Source organism: Clarias gariepinus, chromosome 18 (assembly GCF_024256425.1).
Source record: "Clarias gariepinus isolate MV-2021 ecotype Netherlands chromosome 18, CGAR_prim_01v2, whole genome shotgun sequence".
NCBI lineage: Eukaryota > Metazoa > Chordata > Actinopteri > Siluriformes > Clariidae > Clarias > Clarias gariepinus.
The window spans coordinates 7,937,029-7,963,135 of record NC_071117.1 but is presented as its reverse complement, the minus strand read 5'-3'; the positions used below and the strand labels follow the sequence as shown (position 1 = coordinate 7,963,135).

General features: G+C 40.6%; 1 protein-coding gene across 1 annotated transcript; it reads right to left on the bottom strand.

Annotated features, from left to right (window-relative positions):
* On the bottom strand, nucleotides 1-24,340 carry LOC128506558 (NACHT, LRR and PYD domains-containing protein 3-like). Its single transcript, XM_053477068.1, has 10 exons — nucleotides 24,217-24,340; nucleotides 23,452-23,839; nucleotides 20,206-21,994; nucleotides 19,894-20,067; nucleotides 18,783-18,953; nucleotides 7,555-7,722; nucleotides 7,191-7,364; nucleotides 6,702-6,878; nucleotides 792-838; nucleotides 1-578 (listed from the first exon to the last, which is right to left on the bottom strand). Exons 2-10 carry the CDS (start codon nucleotides 23,828-23,830, stop codon nucleotides 49-51), a joined length of 3,609 nt encoding a protein of 1,202 aa, XP_053333043.1. The 5' UTR covers nucleotides 23,831-23,839; nucleotides 24,217-24,340; the 3' UTR covers nucleotides 1-48.
* Nucleotides 24,341-26,107: the final 1,767 nt, after the last annotated feature.

Sequence of the window (26,107 nt, the reverse complement as noted above, 5' to 3'; positions counted from 1 at the left end):
TCTATTTATATAAAATATATTAAGTGGCAATTTATTTTAATTTTAGCTTCATGGATGGATGAGAGAGATGGAGGCATGCCCATCCTTGAGTCCAAATCCTGCAAAAAGTGGTTCAATAAACACTGTGCGAAATGTGTGTATGAGTGTCAGAGTTTCTGCAGAGATGGCGTAAAAGGAGAGAATTCCAGCTGGGCAGTCGACATACACTCCTACTCTGTTACACTCAAGATGTGATCTGACCGTGCTCTTGTTATTGTGCACTACTGAGCAACTGTAATCATTCTCGAACTCCAGGCTCCAGGACTTTTTGGAATGTCCGAACAAGCAGTCATTTCTGCGTCCCTTCTTGCTGATAGATTTGTACGCCACAGCGATGGAGGCCCCCTGATGCCACTCAACCTCCCAGTAACAACGTCCAGACAGACTCTCTCTACACAACACCTGTGTTGCGTACTGAAATCTCTGTCTGGAGTTTTGACATGGCTGATCTTCTCTCATGAGCGTCATCCTGGTGTTATCAGTGGTCAGCGAGAGGCGCGTGTGGGCTGTGCTCGGGTCCAGTGTCAGCTTGCAGGCATCTGTACATGAATGTTTCCTCATGATTATATCCTATATCCATATACTTTTCACAATATTTCTACTTTTACAGCAAAAGTCAAAATTAGGACTCCAGAAGTACCAACAGTACTGCACGACAAATCCTTTGTGATTATTTCTTATTTCTCATATCAGCAGGACGATATGGATTTTGATATGTTTGTGTGGTGTGTGTAAAAAAAACAACAACTTACACTTCTTGAGTCCTGGTGCTTTTCTTAGCTCCCCTCTTTGGTCCATTCTAGAAGTACAGAAAAATAAAAATCATGGGCAGGCACAATGAACACAGATACACTCAGTCAAAAAGAGCAAATAGTATGTACTGTACAATCACATCAATTTAAGAAGAAATAGTTCATGCAAACTTCACTCGCATAGACCTAAGGTGTGAAATAAACCCCGACCTTGGAGGTTGAAATTAATACAAAAGTGTGGCATTAACTTGTAATGAATTACAACCATTTCACTACCAATGGGGGGGTGACCGTTCCCCGAATAGTGAGAAAAAAAGAATAAATTTGTTTAATTTGCCCGAAACAATCTGATAACCATAAAACCAAAAAAAGGCCAAATAAGTAATCAAAATCTACCCCTAAAGTTTGTACTTCTCAACATTAGATCCCTTGCGCCTAAAGCACTTATTGTTAAAGAAACAATGATTATTGCCTTGACGCACTCTGCCTCACTGAAACCTGGCTTAAACCAAATTCAATTCAATTCAATTTTATTTATATAGCGCTTTTAACAATGGTCATTGTCTCAAAGCAGCTTCACAAAAAAAAAAAAATTAAAGTTTTTATTTTTTCTAGAAAAGAAAAGAAAATATTTGGAAGTGTGTATGTGTGAGAAAAATGTCTCTAGATAATAATGAAATGAATGAATGATGAATGAAATGTCTCTGATGAGCAAGCCAAGGGTGACGGCGACAGTGGCAAGAAAAAAACTCCCTGAGATGGCAATAGGAAGAAACCTTGAGAGGAACCAGACTCAACAGGGAACCCATCCTCATCTGGGTGATAACAGATAGAAATAACATCATGTGTGTTGTGCAGGTGAAAGTTCAATATAACAGAAGTTGTGTAGATTCAGTTCAGCAGTAGGTGCAGAGGGCAGATGGGGTCTGGATCACTGGAAGCACAGGAGCAGGATGGTAGCTCCAGCCATCATAAAGCAGAATCTAGCTGGAGCAGGTCCTTCTCTAGATGCCTTAGAAACCTCGCAGGGTTGGCCTTTGTCTACTAAAGCTGGCACAATCTCCAGATGCCTCGGGATGGGTAGAAAAATACAGAAAAGATGGAGAGAATTAGCGTAGTTGCCATTCAGGATAGGTGTACTGGAGTATGAGGTTATGTGATGAGTTACACGTATGCCAGATTAAAGAGATGCGTCTTAAGTCTACTTTTGAATTGGGAAACCGTGTCTGCTCCCCGAACAGTGTCTGGAAGGCTATTTCAAAGCTTTGGAGCCAAATATGAAAATGCCCTGCCCCCTTTTGTAGATTTTAAAATTCTGGGAATTACCAGAAGTCCGGAGTTTTGTGATCTTAAGGGACGTGGTGGATTATAGCGTATCAAAAGACTGGTTAGGTATGTGGGAGCTAAACCATTTAAAGCCTTGTATGTAAGTAGTACTATTTTGTAATTAATTCTAAATTGAACAGGTAGCCAGTGCAGGGATGATAATATAGGTGTTATATGATCATATTTTCTGGATCTAGTGAGAACCCTGGAGGCTGCATTTTGGACTAACTGTAGCTTGTTTATTGAGGATGCAGGACAACCACCTAGTAATGCATTACAATAGTCCAGTCTGGAGGTCATAAATGCATGAACTAGCTTTTCTGCATCAGATACGGATAGGATACTCCTTAGTTTGGCAATATTTCTAAGATGGAAAAAAGCTGTTTTTGTGATATTGAAAATATGATTTTCAAAAGACAAGTTACTGTCTAATATCACGCCCAGGTTTTTTACTGTTGAGCTGGTAGTAACAGTACATCCTTCTAAACGCAGGCTGAATTGTGAAAGCTTTTGTGTGCTGGTTTTTGGGCCGATGAGCAATATCTCTGTCTTATCTGAATTTAGTAAAAGAAAGTTATTGGTCATCCAAATGAATATATTAGTCTGAATGAGTCTACTCCGTCAGGATATTTTTATAAGCACGAGGCCCGTCTAAATGGTCACAGTGGTGGTGTCGCAACTATCTACAATAATATACTCACTGTTACTCAGAAAATAAGGCCCAGGTTTAACTCATTTGAAGTGCTTATCATTAATGTTGCACTCAGTAAAATACATAATAAACCCGCGCTATATCTTACCCTGGCCACTGTGTACAGACCCTCAGGGCCATATGTCGATTTTCGACATCTGCTATCAGACCTATTGGTTAACCTAATGGTGTTAATAGTAGGAGACTTTAACATTCATGTAGATGATGCTAACAACGCTTTAGCACTCACATTTATGGATTTGCTAAATTTCTTTAGGGTTAAATAAAATATAAATGGAGCAACTCACCGCTGTAATCATACGCTAGATTTAATTATATCCCATGGTATAGATGTCTCTAATATAGAGATCTTACCTCAAAGTGATATTACAGATCATCACCTTCTGATATATACTCTACCCATAGAACAGATTAGCTGGGTCTCCCCATGTTATCAATTTGTTAGAAATATGAATCCGACTACTAAAGACAGATTCACAAGTAATCTGCCAGATCTGTCCGATTTTCTTATTAGACCTCCAAATGCAGATGATCTAGATGAAGTGACTAGCAGCCTGGGCACTCTTTTTACCAGTACATTGGACACTGTTCCCATCAGATAAAAAAAAAAGTAAGAGATAAAACACTTGCACCATGGTACAACAGTCATACTCGCGCCCTAAAGAAAGCAACCTGTAAGCTCAAGCGAAAATGGAGGAAAACTAAATTAGAAGTTTTTCGAATTGCGTATAAAGACAGTATGTGCAGCTATAGATAGGCTCTAAAAACTGCTAGGACCAAGCATCTTAGCCAACTGATAGCAAGAAACCAAAACAATCCCAGGTTCTTATTTAGTACAGTGGCTCGCCTAACAAGACCTAAGATGCCTGCAGAGAGTATCCCATCACAGTTTAGAAGTGAAGACTTTATGGACTTCTTTAATGAAAAAAACGATAGTATCAGGAAGAAAATAACGGCGGTTCAACCTCTAATAGCATCTCATGATCTAGTTCAGCCTTAAGTTTCACATTTAGTTTTTCAGTGCTTTACAGGTATAGGACAGGAAGAGCTGTATAAACTTATCTTATGCCAGTGAAGCTACGCCTGGGGTCCCACAAGTGTCAGTTTTAGGACCTCTGATGTTCTCAATATACATGCTTCCCTTGGGTAACATCATTAGAAGACATGGGATTAGTTTCGACTGTTATGCTGGTGATACCCAATTATATATCTCAACAAAACCAGACGAAATACACAAGTTGTCTAGATTAACTGAGTGTGTCCAGGACATGAAAGATTGGATGACCAATAACTTTCTTTTACTAAATTCAGATAAGACAGAGATATTACTTATCGGCCCAAAAACCAGCACACAACAGCTTTCACAATTCAGCCTGCATTTAGAAGGATGTATTGTTACTACCAGCTCAACAGTAAAAGACCTGGGCGTAATTTTAGACAGTAACTTCATAAAATCATATTTTCAATATCACAAAAACAGCCTTATTCCATCATAGAAATATTGCCAAACTTAGGAGCATTCTATCCGTACCAGATGCAGAAAAGCTAGTTCATGCATTCATGACCTCCAGACTGGACTATTGTAATGCATTACTAGGTGGTTGTCCTGCATCCTCAATAAACAAGCTTCGGTTGGTCCAAAATGCAGCCACCAGGGTTCTCACTAGATCCAGAAAATATAATCATATAACCCCAATATTATCATCCCTGCATTGGCTACCTGTTCAGTTTAGAATTAATTACAAAATAGTATTACTTACATACAAGGCCTTAAATGGTTTAACTCCCACATACCTAATCAGTCTTCTGATACGCTATAATCCGCCACGCTCCTTAAGATCACAAAACTCCGGACTTCTGGTAGTTCTCAGAATTTTAAAATCTACAAAAGGGGGCAGGGCATTTTCATATTCAGCTCCAAAACTTTGGAATAGCCTTCCAGACAGTGTTCGGGGAGCAGACACGGTTTCCCAGTATAAAAGTAGACTCAAGACGCATCTCTTTAATCTGGCATACATGCAACTTATCCCATAAACTCATACTCCAGTACACCTATCCTGAATGGCAACTACGCTAATTCTCTCCATCTGTTCTGCATTTTTCTACCCATCCCGAGGCATCGGGAGATTGTGCCAGCTTCAGTAGACAAATGCCAACCCTGCGAGGGATCTGAGGCATCCAGAGAAGGACTAGCTCCAGCTGGATTCTGCTTTATGATGGTTGGAGCTACGCATGCTGCTCCTGTGCTTTCAGTGACCAAGACCCCATCTGCCTTCTGCACCTACTGACTCCCTGTGCTGAACTGGACTTCATGTCAATTTAAACAACTTCTGTTATATTGAACTTTTACCTGCACAACACACATTATGTTATTTCCACCTGTTATCACCCAGATGAGGATGGGTTCCCTGATTGAGTCTGTTTTCTCTCAAGGTTTCTTCCTATTGCCATCTCAGGGAGTTTTTCCTTGCCACCGTCACCGTCACCCTTGGCTTGTTGATCAGAGACATTTCATTCATCATTCATTCATCTCATTATTATCTAGACACATTTTTCTCACACATACACACTTCCAAATATTTTCTTTTTAAAAAAATTCTTTCATTTTTGTGAAGCTGCTTTGAGACAATGACCATTGTTAAAAGCGCTAAATAAAATAGAATTGAATTGACTAATCAAGCAGATAAAAGGCCTGGAGGTTGTTCTGAGTGTTACATTTGCATTTGGTAGATGTTCACTCAAACTCCCAACATGAGATCCAAAGAAAAGTCTATGCAAGTGGCCATGATTACTGTAGGCTGAAAAAACAAAATAAACCCATCAGGGAGACCGCAAAAATACAAAAAATGAATTAACTGGCAAGCTCGACGAAAGCAAAATGCCTGGAAGACAACTAAAATGGATGACCACAGAATACAGTCCATGATAAAGAACGATTTCACAACATCTAGCCAAATATTTAAGAGTGTATTAAAATTCCTGAATTGTTAATGCCACACTTTTGTCAAACCCTTTGGCCTGAGTGTTTAACTTCTAATTCAATGTAGTGTGCAGAAGCCAAATACCAAAAAACTTGGCATTATTAGAAGATTTATGGTCTTGACTGTATTAGCCAAATTTCATTCCACCTATTTAAGGCAACCAGGCCATTTTATGATTCAATTATTTTATAGTTCTTCTGTTGCATTACATCAATTTTACTCTGGTTACTTGTCGTGTTGGTTAATTGTGGTCTGATGGGGACATCGGTAGCCTACTCAGTTGCAGCTTGGGAAATCTTATAATAGCTGGCACTATATTACCTCCCAAAGCAGCTCTCTTTACCACAACCTCACTTAGAGCGTGAGGAAGAGCCAGGAGCCTGTACTTAGCAATAGGATAGTTGATTAGCATAGAGAGCTTAAAATTTACTTGTGTAGGGATTTCCACACAATATCTTTATTCTGACAAAATAAAACATCGTCCACACAAGTTGAGTACTGACACCACATTCATGTCATACAAGACTGGAATATAGAATACAATAATCAGTCCTTTCACTGTCCTTTAAGAAGGATTTTTTTACCTGGTGGTTAAAGGGGCTTTACCATACCATATTTGGCAAAAATATTGTAATGTGGATATATGGAAAAATGTACCATATATTCACATTACTAGTCTTCTGACTGTTACAAACATGCAAAAAAATGTATACAGTATTAAATACACAAGAGTTGAAACATAAAAACCTCAGTATCTAAAACCTACATCACAGATGAAATTAATACCAACAATAGGCTTTTTTTTTTTTAGATTGAGAGGAGAGGATTTAGGAGATGATGTAGATGATTTGGCCTAGTCTAGAGCAGGTCATAACAATAGAGTTCTCTTACTTAATGGTCTCCAGTTTATAGACTGAACTTCTCTTCATTGATAAAAGTTGTTCCCATTCTGAATCCAAACCTAGATGATTGTAGCTTAAGTCAAGCTCTGTGAGATGTGTAGGGTTTGACTCCAGAGCTGAAGTGAGTGAAGAGCAGCTTCTTGCGGTGAGACAACAGCCAGACAGCCTAGAGATAGGAATAAGGGGGAAAAAAGCACTCAAAAGGTAGATTAGTCACATCTCAACAAACTAAAAACTATAATGGATGATGCATCAGGCTTATACAGTACAGTATATCTAATTCAAAATTGCATAAGTTACTTAAAAATATTAAATGTATTTAGAAATATATTTTAGTTATTTGGAGCTGAGATAAAAAAAAAAAAACATAATCAGTCGATCTGTTTGGACGGTATGCAAATGCAAATGGGTCCAGCGAATTAGGTAGTATTTCAGCACTTTTTTTTAGTGTTTCACCTTTTTTTGACAAATCACTTACCTCAGTATTTCCAAAACACATCCTGAACTCTTAAATCCAGCAGACAGTGTTTTTACACCAGAGTCCAGCAGGTCGTTATCACTTAGGTCCAGCTCTCTCAGGGATGAGTTTGATTTATGCAGAAATGAATAGATGTCTGTACAAGACTGCTCAGTGAGTTTACAGTCTGAAAGTCTGTAATAAAATGTAAAGCAAGAGAGAATATTTCAGTAAACTATTATATGTTCAGAAAAAAAAAAGATTTTTTTGTGCTTGGTACCCTTACGAAAGACATGAATTTCATGAACATCAAACAAGTCAGTTTTTGTCTGAAACCTTCAGGCAGTTTATGTAGTGTGTTTATCCTTTTTCATCCAACACTTACTTCAGTATGTTCAGTTTACATTTTAAACTTCTCAGTCCATCAGAGAGCAGGTTCATTCCAGCGTCTCCCAGGTTATTGCAACTCAGATCCAGTTCTCTCAGAGGTGACTTTGCTATAGCTGGACCAATGTATTGGCAGGATTCTACAGTGAGTTTACTATCTGAGATCCTGTTAAATAAGAAAGAGAGACAACATTTAGAGAAAAGATAGTCATAAAAGCTTCACTGAAACAAAGACTTTTTATACACTGTTTTTCATACACTGCCAAGCAAAAAAAAAAAAAAAAAACACCTTTAGCTTTGATTACAGTGTGCGAGGTGGCCAGTTCATATGTGAAAATGATTTGTCATGCCCCTAGGACCACATGTTGGCCGTGCCATCGTGAAGAAAAACTCCATAGGTGTGATGACCTGGTCATTTAGTACATACAGTTCGTCAGCTGACTTCATTTTATTGACACATAACATTGCAGAGTCTAGACCTGAGCAACAGAAGCAACCCCAGATCATAACACTGCCTCCAGAGGCTTGTACAGAAGCTTGTAAACTATGCATGATGGGTGCATCGCTTCATGTGGTCCAAACTTTGTGGTTAAGGGTTCAAACCCTTTCTGGATTTAAGAATGTCATGGACAGTTCTTAACCCAATTCCTGCAATCTACCAACAGTTTTCTTTGCTTGATGCAGACCCATAATTTAACCCTTCTTAAACAGCAACTTTTTTAGCCAGGCGATGTCCAGTATATACTGTAGATGTTTATGTATGTACAGATATGTACTACAGAATAATAAAAAAAAAACTTAAAGTAAGGTCATGAAATGAACTAAGACCAAGTGGTTTATCAAGCTGATCAATTATGATTAGGTTGTGAAATTAAAAATTGCCTTGGAGAACAAATATCCTATTTATTTGTTTTCTAGACAGAGAACCTGACATGCAGGTTGATGTTCATCTTTATAGAATATTATTTAACCCTTAGGAGTCTGAAGGTGTTTTTGGGCCCCGAAGAAGTTCTAACATTTCCTGACATTTGTGTATTTTTTAGTTACTTACAAACTAAATGTCTAATATTGTCACATCTGAGCCACCTCAGTCCTGGGGAGTAAGATCTGGCTCACCCGTCTACTGAGCCGTCGCTTTGTCTCCCCCTAGTGTGTCTGCGTGTGTAACATGTCCTCCCTAATTCCTAGATTACCTGCACCTGTGTCTACCCCGTGTGTGTCCCTATTTATTCCAGCCGAACCCGTAGCCCCTCGTCTGTTCACTGTTGTCACCATGCTTTGTGTTCCCCCATGTGTCTGATCATTGTGTGTTTTTGTCTTTACCCAGGACTGAGGGAGTCTGCAGGCGGAAGACCTTTTTGTTTCGCTTACGGAAAAGTTCAAGTTCAAGGCTGACCCTGAGGCAGCGCTGAGTTCCTCGCAAGGCTGTAAATCCAGTCGTTTTGGTGTGACCTAAGTACCCCTTCATAATTTCCCGCCTGCAGACCCGGCCTGGGGAAGCTCGTCCCCATTTAGTTTTGTTATCTTTGATTTTGTTTTGTTCTGTGTTCGTTTTGGGTTTGTGAAAAAAGAAATAAATATTCTTAATTATTTCCAGCCCTGCGTTTGCGTTCCTTCCCACCAAAGACATGACAGATGAACAGACCTTTTTGAACGCAGCAGGGATACCCCTCCCTGAAGATGAACCCCCCTACCTTGATTACGTCCGACGACAGCAAGGACAGATTGACGCGCTGGCGAGGTCAGTTCTTGATCTGTCGCGCGGCGTCCAGAGCCTCGCCACTGGCCCGTCCTCACCCCAACGCCGGTCCGCACGCTCGCCACCACGTGCAGCCCCACCGGAGAGGTACGCCGGAGACCCCGAGGGGTGCAAGAAATTTCTACTAGCTTGTGAACTCTATCTGGCCGACTTCCCTGACCTTTCAGAAGGGAAGAAGGTCAGTTTCGTCATTCAGCAGCTAACGGGGCCGGCGATGGACTGGGCCGCGGCGGTATGGAACGCCGGCGGGAGCACCACTTCCAGTTACCCACAGTTTCTTCAGGAATTTCGCGCGGTTTTCGACCATCCGGACCACGGAAGGACGGGGGAACAACAACTGCTGAGGCTGAAACAGGGACCATCTACAGTCGCGGACTACGCCGTAAAATTTCGGATCCTCGCCGCGGAGAGTGGCTGGTGTGACAAAAGTCTGCTCGCCAGGTTCCGAGATGGACTGCACCCCGACCTGCAACTGGAACTGGCATGCAGGGACGCGGGCTTATCACTAAATGACAGTATTCAACTAGCGATTAAGCTGGACCAGCACCTCCGTGGCCATCGCAGATCGTATCCAGCGAAAGGAACCAGCGGAGGGTCCGAACCGCGTCGGCAGCTCAGCCTCAGCAAAACCCCCGTCGAACCGCGCGAACCGAGCCCGCCGGAGCCCATGGACGTGGGCACATCCCGCCTGTCGGCCCAGGAGAGACAACGAAGGCTGTCGTCGGGGCTATGTTTTTACTGTGGGGGGGGTACACATCAGCTTCGTAATTGCCCGTTACGCAAAGTAACTGCACACACTCCACCGCGTTCACACCACAGTTTTTGTGTACAAGCCACTTTATCATTTAATAACCATTCTATCTCTGTGTTTCCCTTAATAGATTCGGGTTCGGCTGGAAACTTCGTCTCATCTGCAGTCCTTTCCTCGCTGCAAGCTCCAGTGTCGAAGCTTCCGCACCCGATCACTATTAAAGCTCTAGATGGCAAAACCTTAATCTATTCGCCTGTTGAACATCTTTCCGTGCCCCTCCGGTTAAAATTTCCCGGTCATGCGGAGGAATTAAAATTCTTTGTGATTCCTCAGCTAGATCAAGCCGTCGTACTGGGTTTGCCATGGCTCAGTTCTCACAATCCCAATATCGATTGGGCAGGCTCACGCATCATCTCCTGGTCCCCAAGATGCGCTAAATTCTGTACACCGTCCACGTTAACGGTCCAAACCACCACTATTGAAAGTCCGACCGCCCAGGTATCGACCACAGTGCCATCTGAGTACACTTCGTTTAAAGAAGTATTTAGTGTTAGGGCAGCCGCACGACTTCCCCCTCACCGTCCGTGGGACTGCGCGATTGATCTCTTGCCGGGGAAAACACCGCCTTGCTCGCGCATTTATCCATTGTCCGTGGCGGAAACACGGGCCATGGAGGAATACGTGACTGAGGCTCTCAGTCAGGGGCTCATCAGCAGGTCCACGTCACCTGCATCGGCTGGTTTCTTTTTTATTGAAAAAAAAGGCGGGGGTCTTCGTCCATGTATTGATTATCGAGGGCTCAATGCAATTACAGTAAAATATAAGCACCCCCTGCCCTTGGTACCGGCCGCTATCGACCAGCTCCGCGGCGCGTCCATATTTTCCAAACTCGACCTCCGCAGCGCCTATAACCTCGTTCGTGTTCGCAAGGGAGATGAATGGAAGACTGCATTTAGCACGACATCAGGTCATTACCAATATAACGTGATGGCTTATGGACTGGTAAATGCACCTGCGGTGTTTCAGGGGTTCATGAATGACGTGTTTCGACATATGTTGAACCGTTTTGTCATAGTGTATTTAGATGATATCCTAATATACTCGCGGTCATATGTCGAACACGTCCGTCATGTAACCGCCGTCCTTCATCTACTAAGGGAACATGGGCTCTATGTGAAAGCAGAAAAATGCGAATTCCACAAGAGTGAGATCGCATTCCTCGGCTATCACATAGGACCACAGGGGGTCGAAATGGATGCGACCAAGGTAACGGCGGTGCAACAATGGCCGGAACCCAAGACAGTAAAGGCGCTACAGAGCTTTCTTGGGTTTGCTAATTTCTATAGGCGCTTCATTAGGGGCTTCAGCACAATGGCAGCACCGCTCACCGGTTTGTTAAAAGGGAAACCACAACGGCTACGCGCGTTTTCGCTGGAAGCACGTACGGCGTTCCAGCGCCTAAAACACGCTTTCACCTCTGCGCCTATTCTAAAACTACCTAATCCAGAGAAGCCCTTTTTAGTCGAGGTCGATGCGTCGGAGGTGGGGGTGGGAGCAGTGCTGTCACAGCGCCACGGCCACCCAGAAAAGCTCTACCCCTGTGCTTTTTTTTCACGGAAATTGACACCTGCCGAGCGCAACTATGATATCGGGAATCGCGAACTGCTAGCAGTCAAAGCGGCGTTAGAGGAGTGGAGGCATTGGTTGGAGGGGGCCAAATATCCATTTGTGGTACTAACAGATCACAGGAATCTAGAGTACCTCCAACAAGCAAAGAGACTTAACTCTCGTCAAGCCCGATGGGCGCTGTTTTTCACGCGCTTCCATTTTACCATCACGTACCGTCCCGGTTCAAAGAATATAAAGGCGGATGCGCTATCCCGCTGTTTTCCGACGCCGGATCCGAATTCGGATCCTGAAACCATACTGCCTCCGTCACTTGTCGTGGCTCCGGTAATGTGGGATATCGACTCGGAGATCACCCAGGCGACACGGTCCCAACCCGTGCCGCCGGGGTGTCCACCGGGCCGAACCTACGTCCCGGAATCACTTCGGGAACGAGTGACGATAGAGGCACACTCCAACTTATCTTCAGGACACCCCGGCGTTTTGAGAACCTATCATCTCCTGGAACCAAAGTTCTGGTGGCCAAACATGCGGGAAACCGTGAAAACAGTAGTTTCGTCTTGTGCAGTTTGCGCAACAACCAAAACCCCTCGATGCTTGCCAGTTGGAAAATTAATGCCCCTGCCCACACCGAACAGACCATGGTCCCACGTCGCCGTGGATTTTGTAACGGATCTGCCGGTGTCAAAAGGGTACACTACAATCTTAGTCGTGGTAGATCGCTTCTCTAAGGGATGCAGATTCCTCCCATTTGGCTCACTTCCAACCGCCCTCCAGGTGGCAGAAACCCTATTCGATTCGGTGTTTCGCTACTACGGTATTCCGGAGGACATTGTTTCAGATCGTGGTCCCCAATTCATCGCGAGGGTCTGGAAAGCTTTCTTCCAGAAGTTGGGGACCACAGTTAGCCTAACGTCGGGTTATCACCCCGAATCTAATGGGCAGGCAGAGCGGACTGTTCAGGATCTCGGGAGGTACCTCCGGGCATATTGTAGTAGTCGACAACATGAGTGGGCAGACTGCTTATTCTGGGCGGAATATGCGCAAAACTCACTAAAACACTCCTCGACCGGCTTAACGCCGTTTCAATGTATACTGGGGCACCAACCACCGCTTTGTCCATGGGATGCCACTCCCACCGATATCCCCGTGGTGGATCAGTGGTTTAAGAAAGCGGAAAAAGTATGGGAGGATGCGCACACAAAGATCTCCCAAGCAGTTCGCCGTTTTAAAAAATTCGCCGATAGACGGAGAAGGGAAAGTCCTCCGCTCCAGGTAGGAGATCGAGTGTGGCTCTCGACAAGGGACCTTTCCCTTAACCTTCCATGCCGCAAACTCTCCCCTAAATACATCGGCCCCTTTCCCATTGTTACATGCATTAACCCCGTCTCCTTTAAGTTACAGCTACCTGCACATATGCGTATTAACCCTGTCTTTCATGTGTCCCTTCTCAGGCCAGTAGTACGAGGGCCCTTGGACGGAGGCGTCGCAGAGCCTTCGCTCCCCGGGGCTGTGGAAATAGCGGGCGCCCCTGCGTTTAGGGTCAAAAAACTTCTAGACTCCCGGAGGAGAGGAGGTGTTCTGCAATACTTGGTAGATTGGGAGGGGTACGGACCGGAGGAGCGCAGCTGGGTCCCGGCCCGTGATGTGCTAAGCAGAGAGCTCATTACAGAATTCCACCTGACACGGCCGGATCGCCCAGCACCCCGACCTCCGGGCCGACCCCCCCACCGGCAAATCCCGCGGGTCGGTGGATCCCGACTCCCTCCGGTCACGCAGAGAGCGCGCCCGCACCTCTCCCGGGCAGCCGGTCCTGGGAGGGGGGGTAATGTCACATCTGAGCCACCTCAGTCCTGGGGAGTAAGATCTGGCTCACCCGTCTACTGAGCCGTCGCTTTGTCTCCCCCTAGTGTGTCTGCGTGTGTAACATGTCCTCCCTAATTCCTAGATTACCTGCACCTGTGTCTACCCCGTGTGTGTCCCTATTTATTCCAGCCGAACCCGTAGCCCCTCGTCTGTTCACTGTTGTCACCATGCTTTGTGTTCCCCCATGTGTCTGATCATTGTGTGTTTTTGTCTTTACCCAGGACTGAGGGAGTCTGCAGGCGGAAGACCTTTTTGTTTCGCTTACGGAAAAGTTCAAGTTCAAGGCTGACCCTGAGGCAGCGCTGAGTTCCTCGCAAGGCTGTAAATCCAGTCGTTTTGGTGTGACCTAAGTACCCCTTCATAATTTCCCGCCTGCAGACCCGGCCTGGGGAAGCTCGTCCCCATTTAGTTTTGTTATCTTTGATTTTGTTTTGTTCTGTGTTCGTTTTGGGTTTGTGAAAAAAGAAATAAATATTCTTAATTATTTCCAGCCCTGCGTTTGCGTTCCTTCCCACCAAAGACATGACAAATATCTGATTACACTGTATTTAGCACAAACTGGGCTACAGTAACATGTGAGCAGCATGTATGTACAAGTTTGTATATTGGAGGAAAAAAAAGTTGTGCGTGATCGTTGAAAACAAGAAAAAAAAAAAAGGTCACTGAAATAAGACTACAAAACATATTTATGACATTTGTGTACAAGACTTTTGTGACCTGGATCTTGTAGTGTAGAGGTTTTACTTCGAAATGATGTGACAATCATCTCACTTACTCAATTACAGAAAACAATACATTCATTTAAAGACACTTTTTTGTTTAGAAAGGCTGTATGCGAGGAGGTGTGAATGATGCATTAATTCACTTTGTTCACAAGACAAAGACCCGCATAATGAGCTGCATAATTACCCCTTTTAGTCAGGTAAGGGACAGAGGAAAGTGCTACAAAAAATGATTTAAGGACAAAACATATTTCTGTCTTTGTAGTTTATTTAGAATAACTCAAGATTCACTTGCAAAAATTCCAGGAAAAGGTCAAGATAAATGAACAGTGTAACAACAGACATTCAGGGTAAAAAAGTGCAAAAAAAACACAGTGTAGTGCGCATATATATACACACACACTACGGTTTAAATGTTTGGGTTCTCTTGCAAATTTCTTTGTTTTTGTTTACTGATTTATTTTCTACATTTTACAACAATACTGGGGATTTCAAAACTATAAAATAACACACATGGAATTAGGTAATTACGTAACAACAACAAAAACAACCTTATTTGTTATTTTAAGTCACAGAGGTCAGCCTTTCTGTAATAGTTCTTGCAAGAACAGTATTGTCAAGTGCATTTGCAAAATCCGTCAAACACTATAATGAAACTGGCTCTCATGAAGGCCGTCCTAGGAGGGCGAGACCAAAACCTACCTCTGCCGCAGACGAGAAGTTCATTTAGAGTTATCAGCCTGAAAAATGACCAATTAACAGCACCTCAGATTAGAGGTGATATGAAGTCTTTACAGAGCAGAAGTAGCAGAAACATCTCACCATTAACTGTTCAAAGGAGATTAATGCATGTTTTGGACGCCTTTAGCATTCCTTTACAATGTAGAAAGAAATAAAAATCAGGAACCATCATGGAGTTAGAAAGTCACCCCAAACTTTTGAACAGTAGTGTGTGTGTGTATATATATATATATATATATATATATATATAAAATTCTTTAATTTTTGTGAAGCTGCTTTGAGACAATGAGACTGCTGAGACTCCTGTGCTCTGGGGGGCCTCTGGATGTCTGGGACCCGTGTCTCCGCCGTATCTGCTCCATGCCTCGCGAGACGGGACTGTGGTCCCCCACACACACTATTAAACATTTACATGGAGGAGCCCTATGAACACAAGCGCGCTCACACACACAGGTGTGCACACAAACGTTCACACTGGTGTACAAACAGGTGCTCACACACACACTGTCTTTGCTGTTGCTTCAAAACAAAATGTTTATTTCAAAATATTTTATTAATCAACAGGTTTTGGGATTTGTGGTTTGCCGCGAGTCGTGCAGGTGTTGGTTGTGGCTGCGGTTTCTCTGCTGTTGTGTCTTCTGTTGTTTTTTTTCTCTTTTTCTTCGGCAGGTGCGGAAGCAAATTTTGATTGTATTCTCTCCCCCCTCCCCCCCCCCCCTCCCTTTTTTTTTTTTTTTTTCTTCTCTTTTCCCTTTTTTTTTTTCCCCTCAATTGTTTGTTTGTTTATTTATTTTTATTCCCTTTTTTTTTTTTTTTTTTTTTTACTCTCTTCTCTTTTTTTGGTCCCCCGGTCTTGTCTGTTATAATATGGGAAACAAAAAAAAAAAAAAAAAAAAAAAAGAAATGGCTGTGAATGATGATAGAACAGCTACACATACACTCTATGTGTTATCTGTGATACTGACAGGCCGGATAAAAAAAAAAAAAAAAAAAAAAGACAATGACTATTGTTAAAAGCGCTATATAAATAAAACTGAATTGAATTGAATTAAATATTAAATATATATATATATATATATATTTATATATACACACACACACAGTGGAACCTCGGATTACGAGTAACACGGTTTACGAGTGTTTCGCAAGATGAGATTAAAGATTTTTAATAAATTTTGACTTGAGCAGAAATGAGCATTGTCTTAGTTTACGAGCACTAAGTATCATGTTTTACGCATGCGTTTCTTGTTTTTACCCTGAGCGTCACATGATCACAACTAAGCCAACTAAGGTTTTTCGGAATCGTCTCCCCTGCTGGGTCTTAGTGCTCATCTCTTACTGTTATAATCATCATCCGTGCACACGTGTACTGTTTACTATAACACTGTGACCCTGTGTGTGTGTAAAACATATTTTATTTTGTGTTCGGAAGCACGTGTGTACAGCGTGTACTGTTTCCTATAACACACGTGTGTGTGCGCACAAGTAAAGCAAAAGAAAGTCTCATTAGAGGTTAAAAATCTATTTTCATCCTCATCGCGGTGTGTGTGTGCATGCGTGAGCGTAATTTGACACTGTGCCGGCTATGTGTGTGTGTGTGTGAGTGAAGCCCCCTTCACAAACACACAGAAATTAAGGCGAGAGACACACACTCTGCTTTCCGAAGAAACTCGCAAATCTTTTCAGAGGTAAGGTGCTGGTTTATTTGTTTGTTTGTTTTACTTTACAGCAGTAATTCTGTTAGTTTGCAAGGGTCATTAGCGATGTTTATTGCTAATTTTCAGATAAAACAGTGTAGCGGGAGAGAGCCGTTGATTTTTGACCGCTGTTTACAGAAGTGTAGTCCAGTGCGGGAGATGCATTGTGGGTAATGCAGTCTGGTGTGTGTGAACCCGAATGCGAGATGTAAGCTAGGATATTGAGCCTGAGTTTGGTTCTTCAGTAGTTTTTTTTGTTGGATTTTTTTGTTGGATTACACCAGCATGAATTAATGGACTGTTACGCTGTTGCGAGCAACATTAAAATAAAGCGGAGAAGCTTAAATAATTTAGAAGAGAACAACAGTCTTTCCGCTAGTTTTAATGTGTAAGATGAGAAGGGGGAGACAGGAGGGGCTGAAAGCAAGAGTCTCCACTTACTCTAGCCTCACACACACACACACACACACACAGCGCCTGCGTGCACAAAAGGAAACTTATCTGCCAGGATTTATTTTTACTTTTTTGAACGGTAAAGTGCAGGTTAATTTGTTTTATTGTTACTTTATATTTTGTAGTATTTATTTTTATGTAGGCCTATTTATTTTTTTGGGCTGTAGAACGAATAATAAGTTATTAAAAGGTTTTGGAATACGAGCCCACTTCCGGAACAGATTATGCTCGTAATGCGAGGTTCCACTATATATATATATATATATATATATATAAACTGTCCATATATGCAAGGTAAAACTACAACAGGAACAGTAGGGGGAGGGGAAAAAAAGAAATGTTGGCCCATATTAATAAGATAGCATCTTGCAGTTGATGGAGATTTGTGGGATGCACATCCAGGGCACGAAGCTCCCGTTCCACCACATCCCAAAGATGCTCTATTGGGTTGAGATCTGGTGACTGTGAGCACCATTTTAGTACAGTGAACTCATTGTCATGTTCAAGAAACCAATTTAAAATGATTAGAGCTTTGTGACATGGTGCATTATTCTGCTGGAAGTAGCCATCAGAGGATGGGTACATGGTGGTCATAAAGGGATGGACATGGGCAGAAACAATGCTCAGGTTGCCCATGGCATTTAAACCATGCCCAATTGGCACTAAGGGGCCTAAAGTGTGCCAAGAAAACATCCCCCACACCATTTCACCACAACCACCAGCCTGCACAGTGGTAACAAGGCATGATGGATCCATGTTCTCATTCTGTCCAAAACATTCTACAGAGCTTCCTCGGATGTGTAGCACGTGCCAGCTTCCAAACGCGCAGAAAACTCACTGAATCTGTGTGAAAACTTGTCATGCCGGTGTCCAGGGGGTGTGGCCTTGTATGTAGAGTACCCTGACTGTTTTCCATGTGAATAGCGTGTGGGCGTGTCCTGCCTTGGGTCATTATCAGATAATGACCTGTGACAGAAATTCTCTGCCTCTCCTTGGTTTCGCACGGATTACATAAACAGATAATGTTTGTTTTCAATGTAACTTGCACCATTTAAAAGTAGACCCTTAAAACTTTCTATAGATATATTATATCCATCTCATGTCTGTGACTGCAGTATTCACAGTTTCGAGTTTTAGTTCAGTTTAGCGACACGTTTCAAAAATATTTTCGCGGAGCCTGAGACGGCTAAAAACACACCCTGTTTTTTTATTTTACAAAAGCACATTGTTTTGTGAATATTGTGAGTGTACATAAATAAAACTAGACCCTTTACAGATTCAAATAATGTACAGTACTACACCTGTGTGTAAGATCAAACTTGACGGAGAAAGAAAATATACCACTAAGTAACTACGGACCTAATTCAACACAATATAAAGTTTAGATATTCAAATAATATAAATTCTTAAGTAAGATGAATGTCAATTAGATTCCACAGTGGAACAAGGTCAGGAGGAGGCAAGGTGAAGCACAAAAAAGGCAGATGAGCAGAAATATATACAGTATTTGAGTAAAGACAATTTAGTAAGAAAAATGAATTGGTATTTACAATTGATAATTATTTTCAAATGTTTGTGGAACATTTAAAGTAATATAAGTCTGAGACTAACCTTAATGTGTCCAGTTTACAGTTTTGGTTCTTTAGTGCAATACACAGCTGATTTATTCCCTTTTGCAGGTCATTGTGGCTTAGGTCCAGATTTCTCAGAGATGACTTTCTTAATTTTAGAGCTGAAGCAACAACTTCACATGAAAATTTGGTCAGCTTACAGTTGGAGAGACTGTAGATGTGAGACAAAATGTGTTTAGTATATTTTACTAATTATGATTGCCATTATTTGTTAATAACAAATAATGAACAAAGCTAATTTCCAGAACAAAACAAAAACAAACCCAAAACAATTTTAAAAATCGATATCTAAAATGTTTACAGTAGGTTTCAGTCATGTATTTCCCACATCCCAAATACATGTCTACTCTAAATTCCCCCTAGATATGAATATGCTCGTGGTGCAGCTACTGACTGGTAATCTTTCCAAGGCACATTCTTGCTCTTAGCTCAGAATTCCCCAAATCCACCACCACAATGACGAGGACATAGTTACCATACAGTGCATCTTGAAAAATTAGAATCTAATTAAAAGTCATTCTTTAATATTCTAGCTTCATTAAATGTAAAGTGAAATATTTAAAACCTTTTCTTTACATGTAATCTAAAACATATGAGTTTCACTTTTTTAATTTAAATACAGAGCAAAATAACCTTTTTCATGATACTATAATTATCCGGTCCTGGAGAGCTAGTTTCCAGCACAGTTTGGTAATTCACCTACTTAAACACACTCACTAAACCTAATTAACAAATGAGTTGAATCAGCCGTGTTTGAGCAAACAAATCATCAAACGTTTCTGGACACTGGCCCTTCAGGAATGGTCATAAACACACCACCTCTAGATGAATAAATTAACAATTTGTATGATGGTGAAAGATACTTTAATGGTCACATCTACTTTAAATACAACTAAAGTATACTTAATAACTGCTTGATACTGGTTGGGGTGGTGGGAGGTCTGCAATCTTTCCCAGGAACATTAGGAGTGAGATGGGTAGACTAGGTCTATTCAACGTCTTGCATGTTTTAGAAGGTTGAATGAAACTGTAGAGCCTGGATAAAACCTACACTTGGGGAAAACAAGTATGCAAGCGAAACATGCCATTACCAAAGTATCCGTAATTTACAATTTGTACTCTTCAGGCCTTCGTAGAGCAGTTTCAGTCCCTCATCCTGTAGATCATTGTTGCTCAGGTCCAGCTCTATCAGGGGTGAATTTGCTGACTGTAAGGCTGATGCAATATTTTCACAGGACTTCTCGCTAAGGTTGCAGTCTGCCAGGCTACAGCAAGGGAAATCAAAAATGTATTAAATGTATTAATCAATTCTTTATAAGCCTGATCAACATATGTCCATGACTGAACATTTAAATATAAGGGCACAAATTAAATAAAGTGCTTTACAAGTATAATATACTCACATTGCCTTTTTGCAGTTCCTTAAAGCTGGGATGAGTCTTCTACGTCCCTCTTCTGTTGTATTGTACTTTTTCAGATCCAATTCATCCATCACCTCCTCTGAAACTTGAAACATGTTAGCCATTGCAGAACAGTGTGCAAGAGTGAGCTTTTTGGATTTATTTTTTGACTTAAGGTAAGTCTGAATTTCTTGCTGTAGTGTGTCATCCTTCATTTCTATTAAACAGTGTGAAAGATTCAACCAGCGCTCAGGGTTAATGTTCTTTTTTTGTCCACGCTTCAGAGTCTGTTTTATTTTCTTGATGCTTTCAGAGCTGCTCTTGGATTGGGGCAGTACACCTTGCAGGAGTCTCTGGTTGGATTCCAATGACATGCCATGAAGAAAACGGAGGAAAAGATCAAGATGTCCATTCTTGCTCTTCAAGGCCTCATCCACTGCATGCTTCATTAGGACATCCAAATGTATTTCTGAAGTCTTGGCCTTGGTCTTTGGAAGAAACATCTTCACTTCCTCAATGTTCTTGCTTAAGTAACAATAGAACACATGGAGAGCAGCAAAAAATTCTTGAAAGCTCAAGTGCACAAAGCAGTAGACCTTTCTACGGTAAAAAGCAGATTCCATTTTAAAGATTTCAGTGCAAAGTCCAGAGTATAAAAATGATTCTTGGACATCGATTCCACACTCGTTTAGGTCTGTTTCATAAAAGAGGACGTTGCCTTTTTGCAGCTGTTTGAATGCCAACTCAGCAAGTTTCAGGATCATTTTTTTGTTGGACTCAAGCAGTGACTGTGAATCCATTTCAGGGTTCTCATCAAACTTTTCATTCTTCCTGTTCATCTGAACAAGTAAAAAGTGAGAGTACATTTCAGTCAGAGTTGTAGGGATTTCTTCTTTGCACTTGCGGGTAAGCCAAGGCTGAAGAGCTGTAACCGAAATCCAACAAAAGACCGGAATGTGGCACATAATGTAAAGACTCCTTGCTGTTCGAATGTGTGAGATGATTCTGTTGGCTTGGTCATCAGCAACTCTCTTTCTAAAGTACTCCTCCTTTTGGGAGTCACTGAATCCCTGAATTTCTGTCACTAGGTCAATGTGCTGGGATGGTATCTGATTGGCTGCTGCTGGTCGAGACGTTATCCATATAAGAGCAGAAGGTAATAAATTTCTGTTGATGATGTTTATAATTAAAGCTTCCACTGTGGATTTAGCGTTAACATCATAGATATCAGGAGCTTGTCTAAAGCTCATTTCAATTCTGCTCTCCTCTAGGCCATCAAATATGAATAAGATTTTCTTGTCGACGTACTTCTCTGAGTGACAGCCTTTAAGTGCGGGATGAAAGTGGACCAAAAGTTCATGAAGACTCAAACCATCATCAGGTTTAGACTTAATCAGGTTTAGCTGACGAAACGGAAGTACAAACAGAAACATTATGTCCTGATTGGCTTTATTCTCAGCCCAGTCAAGGATGAATTTCTGCACACTGACTGTTTTTCCAATGCCAGCGACACCTTTCGTAAGAACCGTCTTGATTTCTTCTTCGTTCGGACCAAAGATGTCATTGCAGTTGATTTTGGTCTCATATAAAAATTGTGAATTCTCATTCATCAAAATCTCATGCTCATTATCACGAGCTTCACTCTCTCCTTTTGTAATTATAAGATCTGTGTATATGCCATTGAGTGGAATCTTTTTCTTATCTTTAGCAGTCTCTTCAATTATGAAATGATGTTTCATTTTTAGCCAGTTTTTATGTTTTGTCATGAGACTGTGAAGATCTTGCTCTATTCCTAAATGAAAAAAATTTCAACTAATGTTAATATACTGATTGTTAAACATCTCAGAGGAACTTTGGCATACTAATTTAATTTATTCTGGAGGTGAGTTCTGAAGGTGACAATTTATATTGCATTATAAATTTTCCCATAAGAAATAATGTAAATGCAGAAAACCTGTTCTACCCAACCAAACTACATTGAAACCTTAGATTACAAGCATAATTTGTTCCGGAAGCGGGCTTGTATTTCAAAACACTTGTAAACCAAAGGGAATTTCCCCATAAGAAATAACGAAAACTGAAATTATTCGTTCCACAGCCCAAAAAATAAATACAGAAAAATAATTAATACAAAACATAAAGTAAAAATATTTAACCTGCACTTTCCCTTGTAAAAAAAAAACTAAAACTAAATCCAGACAGATAAGTGTTTCCGTTTATAAGTGCAGGCGCTATGTGTGTGTGAAGCTAGCTGTGTGGGAATCAGCCCCTCCCCTCTTCTCTTCTTACACAATACCCTTCTTCCTCTCTTATTGAAGTTTTTCACACAAACACACACACATTAATTAAAAAGACAAAATGAAAATGCATACTGTAAATGAAAATCAGTAATGACACTCGCGTGAGCGCACACTTACAGAATCACTGCTGTAAAGTAAAAATAAAACAAATTAACCTGCACTTTACCTTTGAAAAGAATCGCGACAGAGCAGTATTTATGTGTAGAGCAGAGTGTGTGTGTGTGTTTGTGAAGATATGGAAAATATGTTTTACTCGCACACACATCGTCACAGTGTTATAGTAAACAGTACACGCGTGCACGGATGTCCGCAGCGCAAGAGAAAGAAAGACCATTGGTTTAGTTGTGATCACGTGATGCTCTCTTGCTCGTTTTCCAAGTTAAAATTTATTAAAAATCTTTGCTCATCTTGCGGAACACTCACAAACCGCGTTACTTGCAATCCTAGGTTCCCCTGTATTACCAATATTATCAATTTATAACACAATAATGATACTGTATTTTTGCATAGAAAAAAAATAGGAAAAAACATGTTAACGAAGTAAAATATAAAATAAAGAGACATTAAAGTTCACTACATTACACTGACGCAAACAAGTTTTTAACAGTTCCCGGATGTATGTGCAACTAAACCGGGGTTCAATTGTTTTGGCTATATGCCAAAATGCTTCATATTTCTTGCAAAATTTTAAGTGTTTAAATGAAATGAAATGTTCAAGTAAAAATTCATAAGGGAAGGCATTCGTATGTCGAGGTTTCACTTTATCACTAGCGAAGTCCTACCTTTTTAACACGCATGTATTAAAGAAAAAAACTATGTATTAATCTGGTTTTTGTTTTTATGTTTCTTTCCTGTAACTGGACCCAGTGAGAACATTATTTTGATATACAATTATAACAGGGAAATCTGCTAATTGCTGTACAGGTTCACAGTTTTAAAGCACCCTTACCTTTGTCTGTTGTGTTTTTCAGTTTGTCGGGTGGACACGATTGATTCGGTGCATTGGCCAGTTTCTGCTTCTTTATAGGCACAGTGTTTGGATCAGACATTTTCCGTTTTTGTTTCATTTGCTCTTCTATTACACTTGCGAGCTGGTTCTTCTTCATTTCTTTCAAAATGCCTATAGTGACCAAAAGAGCATTGTCCTCCTTGTAATTCATTATTAGTTCATCAATCACTTTCTCTCTTGACTTTTTGTCCAGCTTTCCCCTGGGAATTCTTTCGAAACCAACTGGTGGACTTTGAGCAAGAAAAAACACAAATCTCTCAAACTCATCCTCTTTTAATTCATCCAGGGCATCAACAAGAATGACGGTTGATCTGGTCATGGTGGAATGCTGAAAAAAAATGTAGTTGTTGAAGTTTAATTAAAGAAGCACAATGTATACGCAACAGAAAGACAGAGCATGTGATGCCATGAAATTGGGACAGCGGTTTCTTATGAGGCTGCACCATATAAAATAGGGGTTTATTAATGACACGCAAACAAGCAAAGTGTAAGGTTTGTGCTGAGAAAAATAGATAAACAGAGATCTACTCTGATTCAATCACGTCTGGAGTATGCATTTTAAGATGAAACTATGTACATATTAGCAAGATCTCTAGGGTATATAAAAGACAACTGTCTTTCATTTAGTCCTCTTCCATTTGGCAAATAACACACATGAATGAATGTTGTTCATTGATTTTAGCTCTGCTTTTAATACTGTCATACCCACTATCCTGATCACCGAGCTCCAGGGCCTGATTGTCCTTACATTTGGGGGAAGTGGTGGCTCAATCGGTTAAGGCTGTGGGTTACTGGATCACTGATCGGAAGGTCGGGGGGTTTAAGCGCCAGCACCACCAGGCCTTCTGCTGTAGAGCCCTTGAGCAAGGCCCTTAACACTTAACCTTAACGCTGTATCCTGGCTGACACTGTGCTCTGACCCCAGCTTCCTATCTGGAATATGCAAGAATTTTTTTTTTTACTATTCTGTAAGCTATATTTATGACATATAATTTAATTATGTTATTGATTATTATTATTTTTACATTTTAAGATAAGATAAGCCTTTATTAATCCCGAAGGAAATTGTTTCTCTAGTGAGTGTCTGCATATTTAAAAGATACAAATACAATAAAAAAAATAAAAGTAATAATAAAAGAGAAGTAAAATACAACATAAACAGATATAAAATGAAATAAAAATATATAGAAAAAATGAATATTTCGATATATATAAAATAAAATATATTCTGATTCCGCTCCCTGAAGACCAATACAGAGAGACTGAGGAGGAGCTTCTTCCCGCAGGCGATACGGTCTCTTAATCAGTACACCACACAGTACTGATCCATTTTGCACATCTACTGTACACACATGGTTTTTGCACTCACTGTGGACATTCACTTACACTAGTGGCCACTGCACAACACATTCGTGGACATTAGTTAAATTACTAATTACCAATTACCCTATCACAAGACACTTTAAATATGTCACTTTCAAGCATATTTGCAGACCCTCTGGACGTTCATAAATGTTTTTTATATTGTTTATTTTGTCCTGTACTGTACAGCGGTCTCTTATTTTTCTATATTTTTCATACTTTTTTCTTATATTGTATATTTTGTACTGTATAATGTTATTTTATTTTTAATTTTATTTTATTCTTACTTATTAAAATTAACTTCTGTTTCCCTTTTTATATTTATTTCCTATTTATTGTCTATATTTTAGGGTCACGGGCAGTTGTCCAAGCATTTCACTGCATATCGTACTGTGTATGACTGTGTATGTGACAAATAAAATTTGAATTTGATTTGAATTTGATGTACATTTATGTTATAACACCCAGGATTTATATTGCACATAATATTTGATATTGCATAAAGATATATAAATATAAATATTGCACATGATTTTCATAATATTGTATAATTAGTGGTTTTGCATGTGATATTGTTATTGTGATAATATTGCACAATGTATCAGGGCATGATAAAGTTCTAAACGGTTTAACTAAAAAGTCTACTAAATTACAGAAAGTCTACAGAAATAGTAATGGCTAGAGGACTGGGTCAGAGCAGCTCTTATGGGATGTTCCCAGACCGCAGTGGTCAGGAAAACCAGTGTTGAGAACCAGTGAACCGCCGACAGAGTCATTGATGTCCAAGGATCACTGATGCACATGGAGAACGTAAGCTGGCCTTTTAGTCCGATCCATTAGAAGCATTAGCGTAGATCAAATTGCGAAAAGTTTAATGCTGCTTGTGATAGAAAGGTGGCAGAACACAGTGCATCACTGTTATTGTGGCCAAACGGGGACAATATTAGGCTTATTTGCACTGAGGTGTGTATACGCTACTATTTGCACTTCTGATGTTAAACTGCATGTGCTGAGTATCTGTACCATGCAGTGACAATAAAAAGTGTTCTACCTCCAATCATCATTTTATTCACGAAGCATGTTCAGTGTTCTTTTCAGTAATAATCAGAATAATATCCTTAAAATATTTCAATAAACGTTAACACAAACACTGCTACTCTCTCTCTCTCTCTCTCTCTAAACAAAAGTAACTTTGTATCTGTTATTATTATTATTATTATTATTATTATTATTA

What these genes read in the sequence shown, in the direction of transcription:
- LOC128506558 (XM_053477068.1), bottom strand. Translation starts at nt 23,830, where the DNA reads ATGACCAGATCAACCGTCATTCTTGTTGATGCCCTGGATGAATTAAAA. An exon ending in TGTAAATTACGGATACTTTG is followed by an intron (nt 18,954 to 19,893) that starts GTAATGGCATGT and finishes TCACATCTACAG; the next exon opens with TCTCTCCAACTGTAAGCTGA. An exon ending in AGCACCAGGACTCAAGAAGT is followed by an intron (nt 579 to 791) that starts GTAAGTTGTTGT and finishes ATTCATGTACAG; the next exon opens with ATGCCTGCAAGCTGACACTG.